This window comes from Antrostomus carolinensis, unplaced genomic scaffold (genome assembly GCF_000700745.2).
Source record: "Antrostomus carolinensis isolate BGI_N321 unplaced genomic scaffold, ASM70074v2 scaffold27194, whole genome shotgun sequence".
Classification (NCBI taxonomy): Eukaryota; Metazoa; Chordata; class Aves; order Caprimulgiformes; family Caprimulgidae; genus Antrostomus; species Antrostomus carolinensis.
The window spans coordinates 8,189-25,234 of record NW_010310716.1 but is presented as its reverse complement, the minus strand read 5'-3'; the positions used below and the strand labels follow the sequence as shown (position 1 = coordinate 25,234).

At 40.0% G+C, this 17,046-nt stretch overlaps 1 protein-coding gene across 1 annotated transcript; it reads left to right on the top strand.

Moving 5' to 3' along the window:
• The first annotated feature begins 302 nt into the window (after positions 1–302).
• On the top strand, positions 303–15,014 carry SEC62 (SEC62 preprotein translocation factor). Its single transcript, XM_010166517.1, has 8 exons — positions 303–333; positions 4,608–4,721; positions 5,124–5,229; positions 6,681–6,885; positions 8,532–8,624; positions 11,836–11,896; positions 12,667–12,786; positions 13,381–15,014. The coding sequence occupies exons 1-8, from the start codon at positions 303–305 to the stop codon at positions 13,851–13,853; spliced, it is 1,203 nt and encodes a 400-aa protein (XP_010164819.1). The 3' UTR covers positions 13,854–15,014.
• Positions 15,015–17,046: the final 2,032 nt, after the last annotated feature.

Below are 17,046 nucleotides of genomic sequence, written 5' to 3'. Positions count from 1 at the left end.
GCTAAATAACTTCTTCCAAACTGAGTGGTATCAGGTGATAGAGGAGGACACAACAAAGATGAGGTTGGGGAAACAGGAGAATAGGAATGAAAAGTACCAGCCCCACTTGTCATTAAAACAATCGCTGTCTTTTGAAAATCGGAGTTAAATTTTTGTAGGTGGGAAGGGAAAAAGTCAAAACAACTGGCCTAGGGTCAGAAGAGGATTGAAGCTGGCACGTTTTGGCTTCAAAATACTGTACATTGCTCCTGTAACGTGTTGTAGAACTCTATGTTTACAGCTTTTGGTCAAATAAATTGGTGATGGCTGAAAAGAAAGGAGGAAGAGAACAAATACTTCTGTTTTTATGGGATATGTATAGGACAAAACACAATCTGTTATTCTTTTTCTGTGAAGACAAGTTAATGTCTTGTGGCTAGCACACAGCCGTGCTAATCCAGAAGAACTGGTTTCGCTGCATGGCACTGCCACAGTTTCTTCTAAGAGACCTCAGGCAATCCATGTACTGGTCATCAGTGCAAGAGTTGGACAATTTTATGTTTATTAGTCACTGAGGAGAATACAGATGGAGTCCTAAGAGCAAGTCCTGAGGCCCCAATGTGTTTATTTCCCCCCTACCCACTCTCACCCAGTGATCTATCAAATCATGCTAATTAGTGTCCTTTTTCTCTGTCTCACTGTACCTTGATTTATTTTAAGCAAAGTATAAATGTTTCAGCAGAACAGATGAGGATCCATCCACCCGCCCTCCTGCCGCAGAACATCTTCCAGTTTAAGGTCCTGAGAGTCAACAGGGAAAGAAAAAAGATAATCTTGTGATTCAGCCCAGGCTTTGATGTGCTCAGACCATCTTCAGCAAAGATGACACTGATGCAGTTGTAGTGTCCTTGTGATATGAGGAGTGAGGAATGGAACATGGGTTGACATCGAGTCATTTTTGATGTAGCTTCGCAGCTTGAAAAACAGGCTGCACATGACAAATGAGCTTAAATTCCTTCTTTTCCTTATCTGAAAAATGTATAAACTGTGAGGCTTTAGAAGTCTTCTGTCAGGGATGGTGTCCTGAAAATCTAAGTTCTTAGATATAAGAACAAAGAAATAAATTAGATACTCATTTTATTGGAATCACAGAATTTTGATGACCCCTTTAAAACAGAGGAGGATAAATCTTTGTACTGTGTTTCTCTGCACGTGAAATAACTTGTCTTGCTAGTGACAGTCATCATTTACAGGAGTAAAAGAACCTGAATAAGGCATGCTTGGGTAGAGATGAGAGGGAGAAGGAAGCTCATGAGCACACTAGTTTTAATAGCTCAGTTCAGGTGTTTTTATTTTTAATAATAAAAATTATTAAATAATTTTAAATTATTTTGATTTTAATATTTAAATTAAAATTATTAAATAATATAAAAAATAATAAAACTCCTTAGTTGGAGGTTGGATTAACTGGGAACTCCATCAGTGTCTTGAAAGAAGTTCAGAACGCACTGTGCTATACTTTGATTTGTGAGATAATGGTAAGAAATAAATTTGATTAGGGTATTCCTTTCACTTCAGTGGGTCTGGAAGGTCCCTGGGCTTGAAAATCTCCATGTCATTTAATTAATTCATGTGTGGCAGATTTTTGATAGGAATGCTTGAGAATTACTCTTCAAAATTTTAAAATGTTGGTGTATCTCTAGTAAGCAGGTGGGTGAAGCGCTGCTTTTCCTGGCTTCCTGTAGATGGAGTTCTTCTGTCTAAATAAATAAGAAATTGGGTTTGATTTTGGTTTTAATGGCATTCTTCAGAGTTTGTAAATTATCAGAGATCATAACTCTAAATTTTACACGCTGTCTAGGGGCAACGTGCACTTTTCAATATATAAAATTAAACTGGATGCAAGGGTCTAAAAATCTAGAGCAGAAGTATTTGGAAGCTTGACACTATCCTGTTTTTTATTCATTGAAAACAGTTTAATAATAGAATTTTAATTGAGAAGACATTTTACAACATTCCAGAAATATATTGCCTGAGATGTTTTCTTGAATTTTTCTGTCTTTCCTATAAAAACAAACTTCAAATATCAGGAAGTTTTCACATGCTTTTTTAAGGCTGTATCATCTGTTTTGAAGCTTTATAATTTATTGAGAACTAACCCCTTGATTCATTTGTATCATCTTTTTCGAAATGTGTAAGGAAGCTTAAAGTCCCTGGGTTTTGGCTGGTTTTATGACTGAACATAAAGATCAGTTGAACAGCATCTTTACAAAGTTGAGCTTAGGAGACCCAAAGTTTCAATGCTTTTGTTGATTTCACTTTATGATTAAATGTAATATTATTTTCTGTCAATCTTTTTTAAAAAATATTTTAGCAGAAGCCTGACCCTGCAAATAAAAGGATGAAAATGGCATAAAAATGGGGGTTAAACTGCAGAAGGAATTTTCTCAGAATGAGCTCAGGTAAACTGTGTCAGTCTCTCTCACAGGGAGGCTTTTTTTTTGTTTGGGATGTTATGAAACTATCCCACAGAAAAGGACAAAGCAATAGATAATAAAGAGCATAATAAAAAATAAAACATCCTGGTGCCAGCCACTGCCTGTGTCGCTCATCACATGACCTAACAGAATCATAAATATTTTAGGAAGAAAAAAAAACCCCAACAACCTGGCAGAGGAATGAATAGTGATGTCGCTTCTCTGACTCTTGTACAGTCTGTGCTGTGAAGAACAACATTTGCCCTGTGAATTGTTGCTCCAAGTTTCATTTGCTGGTAGGAAATAACTAGAAAAGCATGATTTTGGAACTTAATTGCTGTATGTAATCATCACTCCCTGGTACCTCAGCACGGGTGCCATGAGGTGACGCTGGCACATGTTCATTCATTTCCTTTAAATGCATTTTAACTCATTTTGTTGCTATTAAACCAAATGTGTTTTGGTACCAAACTCAGTGGCATCATCAGTGATTTACAGTTCCTGGTACAACTGCACCATATAAGGGGACGTCAAACCACGGTACATAAATTATGTGCACACGTGCGCTCTCAGTTACTGAATAGTTTTCCATGAGTTATCTGATGCTTTATACAGATTTTTAAGATTTCAAAATAATAATAATAATAATAAAAAAGGATTGAATATGGAGAAGGAGGACTGTTAGGACGTTGTGGCTTAATTTGGGCACGTGTTTTTTTAAACTAACTGGTGAGTGTGAGAGCGTGTCTCTGCGTACATATGAAAAATGTAGACTTTAAAAAATCTCAGTAATCTGAGAACTGACAAACTACAGAGTGTTCTTGGTCATCTGGATACTTATGTCTCTATTATTTCCTTTAAAATTGCCCTCAGATAGGAGAAGTAACCATCTCCTCTAGAAGGATCATTCATTAACCAGTTGATTTTGAAAGTTAGCTCTGCAAACTGGTGACAATTAACAACTTTCTCACTCTCTGAAGTTTTTATTTGGGTGTAAAAACATCTGTTTGACCTTGCATTTCCAATTAACGTGCTTCTTGTGATGTTATGATTATACACCTTAGAAGTGGTAATGAAGGCTGTATGTGTTTATTGACCTTTAGAAACATTATGCCTTTAAATGGAAGCTTTGAATTTACGGATTCCTGTAAATCTGCAGTCTGTTTTGTGGCTTCTCCACTGTTTCTTTGGCCAGCATGAGAAGAGTAGGTGCAGAAAAGGTAGTGCCAGTCTGAAAAGGTGTCCTGGTGTTTCCCTGTTACTGATCTGCGAGTAGTGGGGGGATTTGGAGAATTAAACCTTAAAGAGCTCTTACAGAAAGGAATTTGAGGAAGTTTGCATGAGTCAGTGCAATATGCCCAATGTGTGTTTCAGGTATGGTTTTGTGAAGCAGGAACATCAGACATTTTCTTTCCTGCTTACAAATATTAGGTCGTAATTTTACATAATTGGAAATTCCTGTCGCCGTCCTCCCGTCTGACAGACCTTTGGATTCCGCTGCCTCTCCGCAGGTTGGGAAATGTGCAGGATTTCTGAGTGTGTGCAGGCTGAGGGCTGGCTCCCTTTGGTAAAATGGCTGTTTTGATGTTCACGTTCTTCACCTGCTGGGCTCCACACTGGTGCTCCTACTCTCTAGATTGGAAGAATCTCCTCAACAGTCATTTTGCAGTCGTGCAGTGGTACTGAAATTCTCTAGCCAAATCTTTCAGCTTCTTTTCAGCATGGTTTTCTCCTCTTTCACATGAAATTGGAGCTGGTTTGTACGCTGTGACTCCGTACCTACTCATTCCTCACTCTCTTGTTTTCCACTGCTCTCGGCTTCACGACTGTTTTCATCCAAACTTGTACCCCTTGAGCATATTTCCGTGTGCCCAGCGCTTTCCTCTTCGTTCCTCTTTAGTTTTTACAGAGCTGTTAAAGGAGTTCGTAGTTGTCACCTTCAGATCATCTAACTTAAGAATTCCTGGTTTTTTTGCTTTATGTAGACAGAAAATTATTGGGAAAAAGGACTTATTTTCACATCTTTCACATGTCATTTATTATTTCTATATTGCCATAAAATAGCGAGGACTTTCCAATATCTGATTTTTGAGCCTAAATGAGTGATTTTCCCATGTGTTTAAAACTGTATTAATTTTGGACTTTTACTGTTCCAGGAGGTCGGGGAGCCATTCAAAGAGGAGAAGGCCGTTGCTAAATACTTACGTTTCAACTGTCCAACAAAATCCACCAACATGATGGGCCACCGAGTTGATTATTTTATTGGTAGGGTTACTTTGAACTGGAGAATGAAACTTTCTTCTAACATTGTACTTGGCTGGGGAGGGGAGGGAACTGTTTTGCTTTTGTTATTAGTGCTTTATCTAATAAGTATTGATCTTATAGTTTGGTTCTGAAAACTTATCTTGGCATTAGATAGCCATAAAATTAATCTTATCAGCCTGAAGTAAGCACAATAAACTTTTTGCTCTGTAATTTAAAGGTTTATAGTTGTCAAGAGTCATATATTTCAGAATAGTGCCTAATCTTTCTTTAAAGACTGAGAGGATGCAGAACATCACCAGAACTGACTGATGACTGGTTGGTGTGGTTCAGGGGATGTAGACTCAATGTTAAAATAAATGTCATAAATCTTAATGCATTTTAAATTCTGTTTTTCCCCTCTAGCCTCAAAAGCTGTGGATTGCCTCCTGGATTCTAAATGGGCAAAGGCAAAGAAAGGAGAAGAGGCTTTATTTACAACCCGAGAGTCTGTAGTTGATTACTGCAACAGGTATGGCCTAGCCTAATTCATCAGTTTTATTAATGACTGTAGTTTTCAAGGTGTCTTAGTTATTTAGGAACCAATTTCACACACATTCTAAAACATTGGTGGTTGTATGTAAAAATGATTGTATTTTTTTTATTACTGTGTCAATTGCATCAATCAGTTGCATATTTAAAACAGGTTATGAACTGAATTCATACTGTATAGTGAATTCATACTGTATAGTGAATTCATACTGTATAGTGAATTCATACTGATCCATAGTGTCAAGCTTCCAGGTCAGGAATCAGCAGGCAGTCTGGACTTCATTAATTATGTCCAGGTCTGTCCCAGTTCAGGACCTGGCTGTTGGCCGCACTGATAACCGTGCCTGTGTGCTCTGAGCTCTTGCACGGTCCTGTCTTTTTATGTTCCATCAGAGACAGAGGTAGCTCCTGTGAGTGATAGAGCCTGTCCTGTCAGCTGCTCAGTACCTGAGCCCCCTAAACTTCCACCTGTGAAGAAAAGTAGTTTCTCTCAAACAAGTGATTTTCTGTGGCTAGAAAGAGAATCCATCTCAACAGTTGTCTGAAGGAAGGTTTTTCATATACCTGAAACAACTCTGCTTGATAGTCAGCGTGCACAGAAGCTTAATTAGTGGAATGACTTCTCTCTCTTTAGTGAGTTTTCCTAATGTAACGAGCAGCCCAAGGATTTGGTCTGTAGCAAGAGGTGAAAGAAACCAAGGACAAAACAAATGGATTTGGAGCACAGGACCAGGCTCTTTGGTGTGAGTGGGTGCTTGGATTTCACACTGTGCTGCCTCCCCTCCAGTCTGAAGAGCTGTATTTTTTGCTGCTCTTTCTGTTCAGAATTTGGCTGTGCTCTTTTCAAGGGTGTTACATGTTGGTGACAACCTTAAGACTATTAAATATTAACTACTTGGTGTCCCGCTGGCCACATACATACTTGCTGTAAGGTATGTTTGTAGCGGATGGGACTGGATTCCAACAGGGTCATTTTATTCATCGTGCAGCACTGACCCAGGAACTGGAGCAGCCATATGTCCACCTTCTTATTTTTGCTATGAAGTACATTGATGTGAACTTGAAAATAAATACTGGATGGATTTGCACTAATAGGAAGGATAATTAAATTGACCTGGTGGCTTTCTCTATCCTACATCTTGTGTATTTACTTATATCTGTGCAAATGCAGCTACAGGAATCTCTGATTTTTACCCAGTTTTGAACAGATGAACAAAAAAAGCAAAGCAAGAGGCGAGATACAGGATAATTACTTAGTTGTAAATAAAGCAGATGATGGTGACCTCTGTCTTCCAGTCATGCTATTCACTATTATATTCGATAGATAATCTAGAATCGTATCTAATAACATAATTATTATTACATTATGTAATGTAAGCATTATTATCACAGCCACGCTTAAGTGTATCGTTTAACTTCTTTCGTTTTAAGACTCCTGAAAAAACAGTTCTTTCATCGAGCATTAAAAGTGATGAAAATGAAACCTGACAAGGATACGAAGAAAGAAAAGGAAAAAGGAAAAGCTGAGAGTGGGAAAGAAGAGGAGAAAAAGAGCAAGAAGGAAAGTGGCAAAGATGAAAAAACTAAGAAGGAGAAAGAAAAGAAAAAGGATGGTGAAAAAGAGGAGTGTAAGAAGGTAAGTACTGTCTGTAAGAGAAGAGACAGGCTTGTAACAGAGCATGCATCAACTGATTGCTCAGGTTACATTGGCTTAAAGATATGGTTGGTTGGTTGGTCTAAAATGTGCCATACCTTTTTTTGCCTGTTTTCATCTCTAAAATATGCTGCTGCTTTAAAAAAAAAAATAAAATAAAATAAAATACCAACCCCAAAACTTCAGAGTTGTGCTGATTTTGATCTGGATCAAAAAAGAGGCTTCAGCTGTGCCTTTGTGTACCTCGTCATCTTCTAATGTCTAATCAAAAACCCCTCGTCAGCTGCAGCGGGCAGTGATGCTTTGTACAAGTGTACATTAGCAAAGAGTGACACGTACCCGTGGGACCTGACATCTCAGAACAGCAGCTGCACATGTGAAACAAACCCAGTTTTGCAGTGTTTGGTAATAAGAATGTCTGGAATGTAATACTTGATAGTGGTGCTTGTAAATAGCTCTGTAAGAGCGAGCTGGTTTTGTGTATGACAGCTCCATTGCTAATGTGCATGATGCCTGATTTTCACAGACTTCTGATTCATTGACTTTCTTTAAAGTTCAGACTATTATTACTGTACAAGTGTTCACATGCTGCTTCATGTTCTCATTCCTGATTTCTTTTATTAGCAGAAGACAATTCCTAAATTAAAATGTTAGGAATCTGCAGGAGAAACTTGACGAAGGGATGTGGGTTTTTTTCTTCTAAGTACAGTGGTATGAATCCAGTGGGAGTTAGCAGAGTAGTGCTCAAAAGTTATCCCAGACACTCCTAAGTGAAACGATGGCATGTGTAGTGAGAGGTGTAGTCTGTGTACAAAGATCTAGATCTCAGGAGAAAGCTACATGGCTAATAAAAGAATCATAAACAAAACAATCTTGCTGGCAGTCTAAACATAGAAATCAGGATAAGATTACTTAACTCTTGAGGTACTTTAAAATGCTGGTTATGAAAGTTATGAACTCCTCCAATTCCCTGTTGTCTGGAGAGTTACATTATTAAATGTAATGTTAACTTTAAAACTAATAATTAATTATTGAACTGCTATTTTAGTGCTTTTATATAAGCCAGTGGGTAGTAACTTGAACACCACCACAGGACTAAAATGAGGACATTAATTTCGGGCAAAGAAATAAGCAAAGGAGACAGGGGAGAAGAAAGCACAAGATCCAAAAAGAGATTGAGGAGGACAGAGACTAAACAGGCAGAAACTGATTCTGAAAGGATGCCCGTGTGGTAAATGTGGCACTGAGGTACCAAATAATTCTCATAAAGTTAATGATTCTGAAGTGCTGTACCCTGATCTAGATCTTTGGGCAGACTTTCTGTTAATATCAGGGGAGCTTTGGTACACATTTGAAGACATAATGTAATCCTGAAGTCATAGTCTAGTCCTTAGACACTAACTAAAAATAAATTTTCTCTTTCCTTAAAATTTTCTTTTATTTTTGAGGTATCTGGTAATAAATGAGAAGAGGAAATAAAGCATCTTTACTTAAAAAAAAAAAGTGTGAACATGATCTTAAGTTTGTGAAAAGTTGTCAGACTCAATATATTAAAACACTAGAAATTAAAACCCTCTTAATTTTTTTTTTTAATTTTTTAAAGACATGTAATTTGTGTTTGTGCTCAGGATGAGACCCCAGGAACACCCAAGAAAAAGGAAACTAAGAGGAAATTTAAACTTGAGCCACACGAAGACCAGGTTTTCTTGGATGGGAATGAGGTAAGATTTATGGGCACTTTCTAACTTCTAGTGTCAATATCCTGTTGTCAGATAAATAGGTTAATTTAATTTCCTGGATCTCTACAAACTCTTTCTTGCCATGTTGAAAGAAAAACTAATGGCAATGTGATGGCTGATCTTGAAACATTTGATTTTTAGATATTTACAGGGAGGTTAGAGAGAGATAAATGTAGGACAGTAACTTAAAAAAATCTAAAAGAGAACTTAATTGCCAGTAGGTGCCTTGTTAGCAGCCATGAGGTGAAACATTTGCCCTCGGGGTGTGACGGGGTGTTGGAGCTGCCCAGAGCCCTTCTGCAGCCTCTGCACTCAGACCAGGCTGGGTAAAGCCCCAGGTGTCCTGAGGCCTCACTGATGACCCTGCTTTGAAGAGAAGGGTGAGCTAGAGACTTCCTGAGGTCCCTTCCAACCCAAATTATCCCTTAGCCATTATCATGCTGAAATATTTCTAAACAAAACACAAGCCTTTTAGAATGTGGTGTTCAGTCACAGGAGGGGAAATCAAAAATATCTGCCACCCAGAGACTGCCTGAGTTGGTGACTCTCGGTCATTCCTGAATTCTCATCCTGGCTTTACCACTGAAACTGTGGTCTTAATTACATTTCTGTCCTTTGCTTTCCTGGACAACAAAACTTAATTCTTTAACAGCTTTTTGGTTTTTTAATTCTTTAATGGAGAGAGACACATTCGTGCTTTAGGATTTAGGATAAATGGTGGTAAGTCTTTTCTTCAGCAGAATTCTGCTGTGCTCTGTGTTGGTGCTGTGTGTGACTGTACTGGCATCTCCCCCAGGATTCTCGTATACCTTTGGTTATAAAACACACACGGCAGTGAACGCTGGAATTAAATCACTTGTGTGGAAAATGTATTTCCTGTATTGTATGTACCTTTGTTTTACTCTTCTCAGTCAGGTCTCTGACCACCTGCCTGGCTCTGTTTCATCCCACCTGGTATAGAATCACACCTGCTCTGACCCTCCCTAGTGTCATTTGCATGCAGTATCCAGAATGGCTGCAGCCTTCAAAACAAGGGTGCACTGTGTTTGCACTACAACAGCGTTTACTTTTTGTCTTAATGTCATTTACTTTTTTGTTTATTAATGAGCTGACATTTTTTTTAAGAACTGCAACTCCCAAGATCTTTAAGGAGTAGCTAATTTAGAGCCAGTCCTTGGTGTATTTATATTAGAGCTGGTTTTTCCCTTTTCTTTTTTATGTTGCGCTTATAAACACTGGATATTACACACCATTTTATTGCCCAGGCACCAGTCATGATCTCATTAGAACGAGTCCAGAGGAGGCCACGAGGATGATCCGAGGGCTGGAGCACCTCTGCTCTGAGGACAGGCTGAGAGAGTTGGGGCTGTTCAGCCTGCAGAAGAGAAGGCTCCAGGGCCATCTTGTAGCGGCCTCCCAGTACCTGAAGGGGCTCCAGGAAAGCTGGGGAGGGACTTTGGACAAGGTCAGGGAGTGACAGAACAAGGGGAAATGGCTCTAAACTGAAACAGGGTTGGTTTAGATTGGATATTAGGAAGAAGTTCTTCACTGTGAGGGTGGTGAGACACTGGCCCAGGTTGCCCAGAGAAGCTGTGGCTGCTCCTCCCTGGAAGTGTTCAAGGCCAGGTTGGATGAGGCTTTGAGCAACCTGGTCTAGTGGAAGGTGTCCCTGCTGATGGCAGGGGGGTTGGAACTGGGTGAGCCTTAAGGTCCCTTCCAACCCAAACCATTCCATGATTCTATTACTTCATGAAAGCAGCTGTACCCAGAGTAACTTACAGGTGACATAAAATCCTGGTGAAAACAATCAAGACAGTAAAACTGATGGGGAAATGAAAGACTCAGAAATATCACTGCATCAGGGTTTGTTTTTATCTTTCTTGATTCATTAATGTTGTTCAGCATAAAGCCAAAAAAAACCTTATGTAAAGAAAAAATTTCTCAGGTCCACCAAGTGGAAACAAAAAAAATACTTCCAGCTTTGAAGAGATTCGCTTAAGAGGAAAAACCAGACTGAACACATGGACCGAAGCAACCAGCTGAAACGCTCAGTTCAGCTCAAGTCCCATTTGATGGCCTCAGATAAGTCTAACTGCACCCTGTGTTCCGCAGCACGCTGTTATCTAAATGTCTACAGTTGCAACACTCTGCCAAATGTTTGCGAGAACTGTGGATCCATTTGAATCGGATTTACTCAGCCTTATTAATAAAAAATTTAAAAAAAGCTTTTTGGTGAAGTGCAGAACTTTATGAACTGGAAAAATAGGACTTTTTTTTTCTTAGCAACTAAACAGTTTGAATCGTAGCTATTGTTAAATGTTAAAAAGAGCTGCTGATTACTAGAAACCAGCAACCTTCATAGCAGACCTGTTAATAGGAACTACCAGGAGGACACCTTAGAGGCAGCAGTAGAAATATTTAATATTATTGACAAGAAATATTTAATCTTATTATTCTCACAGGGTGTGAAAGTTGACTCTAAGCAGGTGTAGCTCTGCTGCTGGTCAGCTGTTCTCTGGGCCCAAACACACTGAACATAGAATCATAGAATGGCCAAGTTCTTTGAGATCCAGCCTGAGCTTTCTCACACAGTATGGACACTCCTTCCCTTCCTTCTGCCCTCCCAGACACAGTCGTGTCCTGCCTCAGCAGCACGGTCTCCTTAGGCCTCCTGCTGTGGGGCTGAGATTATCATCAGCACATGGCTGAGGCAAGCAGTGTGATGCCTCCCTCCAGAGATGAGCCAGATGGTAAGGAAGTTTCACACAGAATCACAGAATTTTAGCGATTGGAAGGGACCTTGAAGGATCATCCAGTCCAATCCCCCTGCCAGAGCAGGAGCACCCAGATGAGATCACACAGGAAGGCGTCCAGGCAGGTCTTGAATGTCTCCAGAGAAGGAGACTCCACACCCTCCCTGGGCAGCCTGTTCCAGGGCTCTGTCACCCTCACTGTAAAGAAGTTTCTTCTCAAGTTTAAGTGGCACCTCCTGTGTTTCAAGTCCTGTTCAAAGTAAAACCCTTCCTACAATACCCTCTCCCTTGCCCTGCGCCTTTGCCCTCCGATGGTACCAACTGCAGGGCCGTCTGTTCAGCACCAGGTATTAGAGCATGGCAGTAAGCATTTGGATGAGGGAATAAATGAAATCAGAGGGCTTGTTTTCCAAGTGTAAACAGGATTATTTCTGTTGTAGGTGTATGTGTGGATCTACGACCCTGTTCACTTTAAAACTTTTGCCATGGGACTTGTACTTGGTAAGTAAGAGTAGATAATGAGTGAGCCCATTGTAAATGTAGGTGTAGTACCAACAGCCACACTAGTCCTTTGGGGAGCTTGTCCTTTTCCTGGATGAAGTTTTGCTTTTCAGCTTTAGGATGATTTGATACAATCATATTATATGAATTTTGATCTTAGGATAGAGGGGCGACACGTTTAAAACAAAGCAAGCCAAACCTGAGACGTGCTTTAGCAAATGGCTGAACTGGCACAAGTTCACAAGCTGTTTATTCCCGTTGCTTTAAGCTAATGAGCTAAATTATCCAGTAGACAAATCTGGTGGGTTATATAAAAATGTGAAAGATGTTAAAGGAATTATTTTAAACTAGGAATGATTCCTTTCTGACCCTAGAACTTGTATTTGTGTAGGATAAGCCAAATCAGTTAATTTTATTTGTTTAGTCTCAGTATTAATATTAACTGACACCAGTGAGTTAACAGATCACTGCACTGCCCCACCCCTGACCTGTACCTTCCAGAACCACTTTTCCTGACAATCTATGGGGCCATAATCAGGCCTTTGACCAGCCCTTGGGGCCACCATGATCTCCACCCGGCTCCCCTGCGCCTGTGTCCTGCTGCAGGGGTTACAGCAGCTGCCTGCTCACCCGTTTGCTTGTGCCTTCTCCTCAGAGCTGCTCTTGTTCTGTTGGCTACGCACAGTGAGTTGCTGAATGAATAAATGGTCAGACACATATCAGGAAAAACCAATCCTGCTCCTCATGCTTTGCTCCTTGTCTCTATTCAGTGATTGCTGTGATCGCCGCAACCCTGTTCCCGCTCTGGCCAGCAGAAATGCGTGTTGGTGTTTATTACCTCAGCGTAGGCGCCGGCTGTTTTGTCGCCAGTATTCTTCTTCTCGCCGTTGGTAAGTGTTGGTCATCGTCGCTTTATCAGCAGGCAGAGTCTAAAAGGGCAGAGACAGAGATGACTTGTGAGAGGTGTGACTGTCCCGCTGCTCAGGACGCGGTTGTTAGCGACAGCCAGGCTGAGTCCGTGTCTCTGTTTCTCTTGTGGCCACTGGGTGTCGGAGTTGGGCCACAGAAAGTAAGTGCAGCTTCTGTCACCTGCTCGGGTTTCCTCTAGAGTGGAGATTTGTTTACAGCCTCTGTTTAAAAAAAGTAAATAAAAGAGGCAAGCCAAACCCAGGAGTGTACATAGGAACAGGTGCAGCAGTGTGAATCGTGGAATCAGGATTTTAAAGCTTTCTTGGGCTTGTATTTCTTCAGCAGAGGAGACTGAGCTCAGCCGCAGATAACAACACATGGTACATGGGGTTGGGGGGACGCGGCAAGAACAAACTATTCCACAACGCTATTGCAGAACGAGAGATTGTCCCCCAAGGTCACCCCTGTCCCTGGCCTTGGGTGGGTGTTAGTAGTGGATATTTCTTACATCATAGTTGTACAATGTGGATGTTTACAATAAAACCCCAAATTTCCCTTTGCCTTTTTTTATACAGCTCGCTGCATCCTCTTCCTTATCATCTGGCTCATCACTGGAGGAAGGCATCACTTCTGGTTCCTGCCAAACCTTACAGCAGACGTGGGCTTCATTGACTCCTTCAGGCCCCTCTACACACACGAATACAAAGGACCAAAAGCAGACTTAAAGAAAGAGGAAAAATCGGAATCCAAAAAGCAGCAAAAATATGACAGCGAGGAGAAATCGGATAGTGAGAAGAAGGAAGAAGACGACGGGAAAACAGAAGCAACGAGGAACTCGGGAACAGACGGCTCAGGAGGAGAGCGACATTCAGACACTGACAGTGACAGGCGTGAAGACGACAGGTCCCAGCACAGTAGTGGAAATGGAAACGACTTTGAAATGATCACAAAAGAGGAACTGGAACAGCAAACAGATGAAGGGGATTGTGAAGAGGAAGAGGAGGAAGATACCGAAAGCAGGAGCAGGCCTTCACATGAAAAATCATAACTCACTGTGGTTTGGGGACTGAGTATGTGCAAATGGTTGGATTTTCTTTGTTGGCTGATCACCAAAACATAGACCATACAGTAGCATCTTTGTTTGCTGAAATATACATGTTACCAAACAGTTTTATATCTAGTTCCTTCATTTTTTTTTTTTTATTTTTTTTTTAACCATTAACTTGATTACTTGGTACTATGTTAATCATTAATATCCACTGACGGAAGTTTTATCAATCTGACAAGTTTTCTATTGATTGATAGATTGCCCAGATCGTCCTCAAACATACTGAAAAACCATCGTTTTCTGGTACTTGCATAACTGGTGAACTAGTTTAGCTTCTCAAACTTGCTTTGTAAAACAGGTAAGAGTTGAATGACCAAATCTCAGATTATTCCTAGTTAGACTCATTTGATAGCTAGTTAGGTAAAGCCCTCCTTAGCCCACAGCCTTCTTGATATTTTTTTCTTGATTTTATTTTCAGAAGATTGTGAAAACTTTCCTAAGAAAACTAGTTTTAGAGCAGAAATATTTTGCTGAAACTATAAAAAAGCTGGTAGTGCTGAATTTGGCTGCAGTGTTCTCTCTGTTTCTCCAGACTGTGTGCCAGCAACTGAGGAAATCCAAACTGGTTTTGTACATCTGGTTCAGAGAAAGACGTCATCTCCAGCAGGTGAAGGAAGCAGCACGGTTTGGAAATTATGGCTGTTTTCTTTTTCCTGCTTCCATCATAATTAAAAAAACAACAAAAAAAGAAGTATTCTGTACATAATTTACAAATAAAGCAAACCATTTACTTTAACTGCTACTTATTATTTAGAGATTTGATCCAGCATTCGGTTTGTATTATTGAAGCCATTTTGTGGTGTATCTTATCAGAGAAATGCAAGTCAAGAGGACCTCACAAGAATATCTGTGTATGATCGGTAGCTGTTCCACAAGAGCTTTAGTTTTGTGCCAACATTCCATGTATTTGAGTATTGAGTAAATTGATCTTTATTAAATGAAAGCAAACACCATAGCTGTATGTATGCCTTAATGTTAAAAACTTTCTATATTCTGGAACTGGAATACTTTTTCAATCGAAGGGGCAGGAGAGTATTCGTCTTGTTCGGAAATCTATCTCACTCTTAATATGAAGTGACCATTAATAATTTGTTTCTAAATCTCTTGGAGTAGTTTGTGCCGTTTCTCTCGCGCATCCCTTTCTGCTGGATGTTTGGAGGATAAACTGTATGTTTTGGTTAAGGAAACATTCGAGAAGTTCAGACGTGGCATCATTCCTCAAGATCACCTTCACAGTAATTAATAATTTGATCGTCTCCTGAACCCGCTCAGAGAAGATAAGGGTGAGCTTGATGTTTTAATAAGTGACTTAGAGAACCTTTTTCCCTACCCTAAATTGTTTCCCCTTCTTTCCAGCATCAGCATTTTGGATGAAGATACTAATTTTTCAGATTATGCAAATATATACACATCATAGTGGGTGCAGTGATAAAGAACTCATGTATATGGTGTATTTGCTTCTTAAATCTCCTGAATATTTACTCCCTAAAGAAACAGATAAATTGGATCACTTTTTTTTTATTAATATAGCAAAAAATTAAAGGACCCATTACCTAAATGGCTTGACTCCTGGACACTTGTGTGTGGTCAGTGATTAAAATAGCTAACAAAGTCTTGTCGCTGCCTTCAGCACCATACTCAGGTATGTGTTATGTGATGATGAAGCATCCTGACCCAGAGCTGCCTTTTCCTTCCTTCAGCAGCTGGTTTCAGACACTCTTGCTCACACAGGGCTGGTTTCCTTTGCACTCACATTTCACATCTTCATGTCGAGTGTTGAGAACAGAGCAGCCGTTCTGTGCAAGAATCCTCAGCTCCTTGGCTCTGTCAGTCATGGTCCATCCAACCCGAAGAGCCAGTGCTACAGCTTGCTTGGTAACTTCCTTTTTACCACACACACACACACACACAAAAAAAAAGTGTTATTAAAATCTTCTCTGTCCTGAAGATAATCTTCATGGGGTTAGATTCCTGCTAATTCCGTGGGAGCTAAATGCCATAAACATCCTCCAGAAGCCACGAGCGCGTGGGAGAGAGCCCCAGTACACACTGAACAACGTGTCTCGCGGTGATTCACAGCAGGTCTGACCAAATGAACGCAGTGGATTTCAATTACGTTTCCTCCTAAAACTGAAGTAACATCTTAAGGGCCTTGCTGAGAAAATAAAGTTGAAATGGTGAACTGGTCAGTAAATGTTGCCATCTGCTTCCTGTTAAGTGGATGTGTGCGAGAGGCCAGCGCTGCCTGGCCTGGGGACAAGTGTCAGGATCCCAGCATTCACCATCAAGAATGTGAACGGTCACCTGAAGAGAGTTCCAGGCTCCCACTGCTGCAGAAATTGAATTACCCTTAAAACTCTTTCACTTGATCTGCAGGGAACAAATCCTTCCTGAAGAAGTGGTGTGAAGAAAGAGATCTTGGAGCTGCTGTGGTTAAGGAAAGGGCTGCATGACCCATTCCTGTACTCTGGCATTTTCTACAAATCTTCCCCAAATACTTCCAGATTATTTTGGAACGAGGTAATGAGGGAAGTGATTACAATATGCCAGTAACAGTAAAATTGTAAATGGACATACAGCATCCTGACAGACAGACACTTCCAGTCCAGACAGAAAATCACAAAGGTACTTGGCCACATTTATTTATCAGGACACTTTTATATCCAGTATCTCAAAGTTCTTCCTACTCATTTTGGCTTTTAACTTCCAGAGTCTAGAGTGACCTTATGGGAACAAGTATATACACACATATATACTTAGTGGGAAGTTATTTAAATAACTAGTCCATTAAAATATCCTTCCTGCAATAAAATTTTATAGTGGTCTGACTGATAATCCTCCCAGTGTTTTATAGACCCAGTATAATTTTCTGATTATTTTTCTTTGCAAGAAAATAATATTATTCCTAACTTTTTTTTTTTTAATTATTAAATAATTACTGGTAAAACACAAATGAGTATTGAAACTAGTTCAGTATTCAGCAGAGATGTTACACTCAAGTATGGATACAACCTTAGCCCATTTGTGGTGTTCTGGGGTCCTTAAACAAAGTCAGGCTTTTCTCTTAATGATTGAGAAATAATTAAAAATTATTCTTTGACAAACCCACCTGTTTCTTTATCTGTAGAAACGT

Bases quoted from the DNA above. Each gene is read 5' to 3' on its own strand.
- SEC62 (XM_010166517.1), top strand. From the start codon at position 303: ATGGCTGAAAAGAAAGGAGGAAGAGAACAAA. The intron at 6,886-8,531 runs GTAAGTACTGTC...GTTTGTGCTCAG, and splicing joins AAAAAGAGGAGTGTAAGAAG to GATGAGACCCCAGGAACACC. The intron at 8,625-11,835 runs GTAAGATTTATG...TTTCTGTTGTAG, and splicing joins TTTTCTTGGATGGGAATGAG to GTGTATGTGTGGATCTACGA.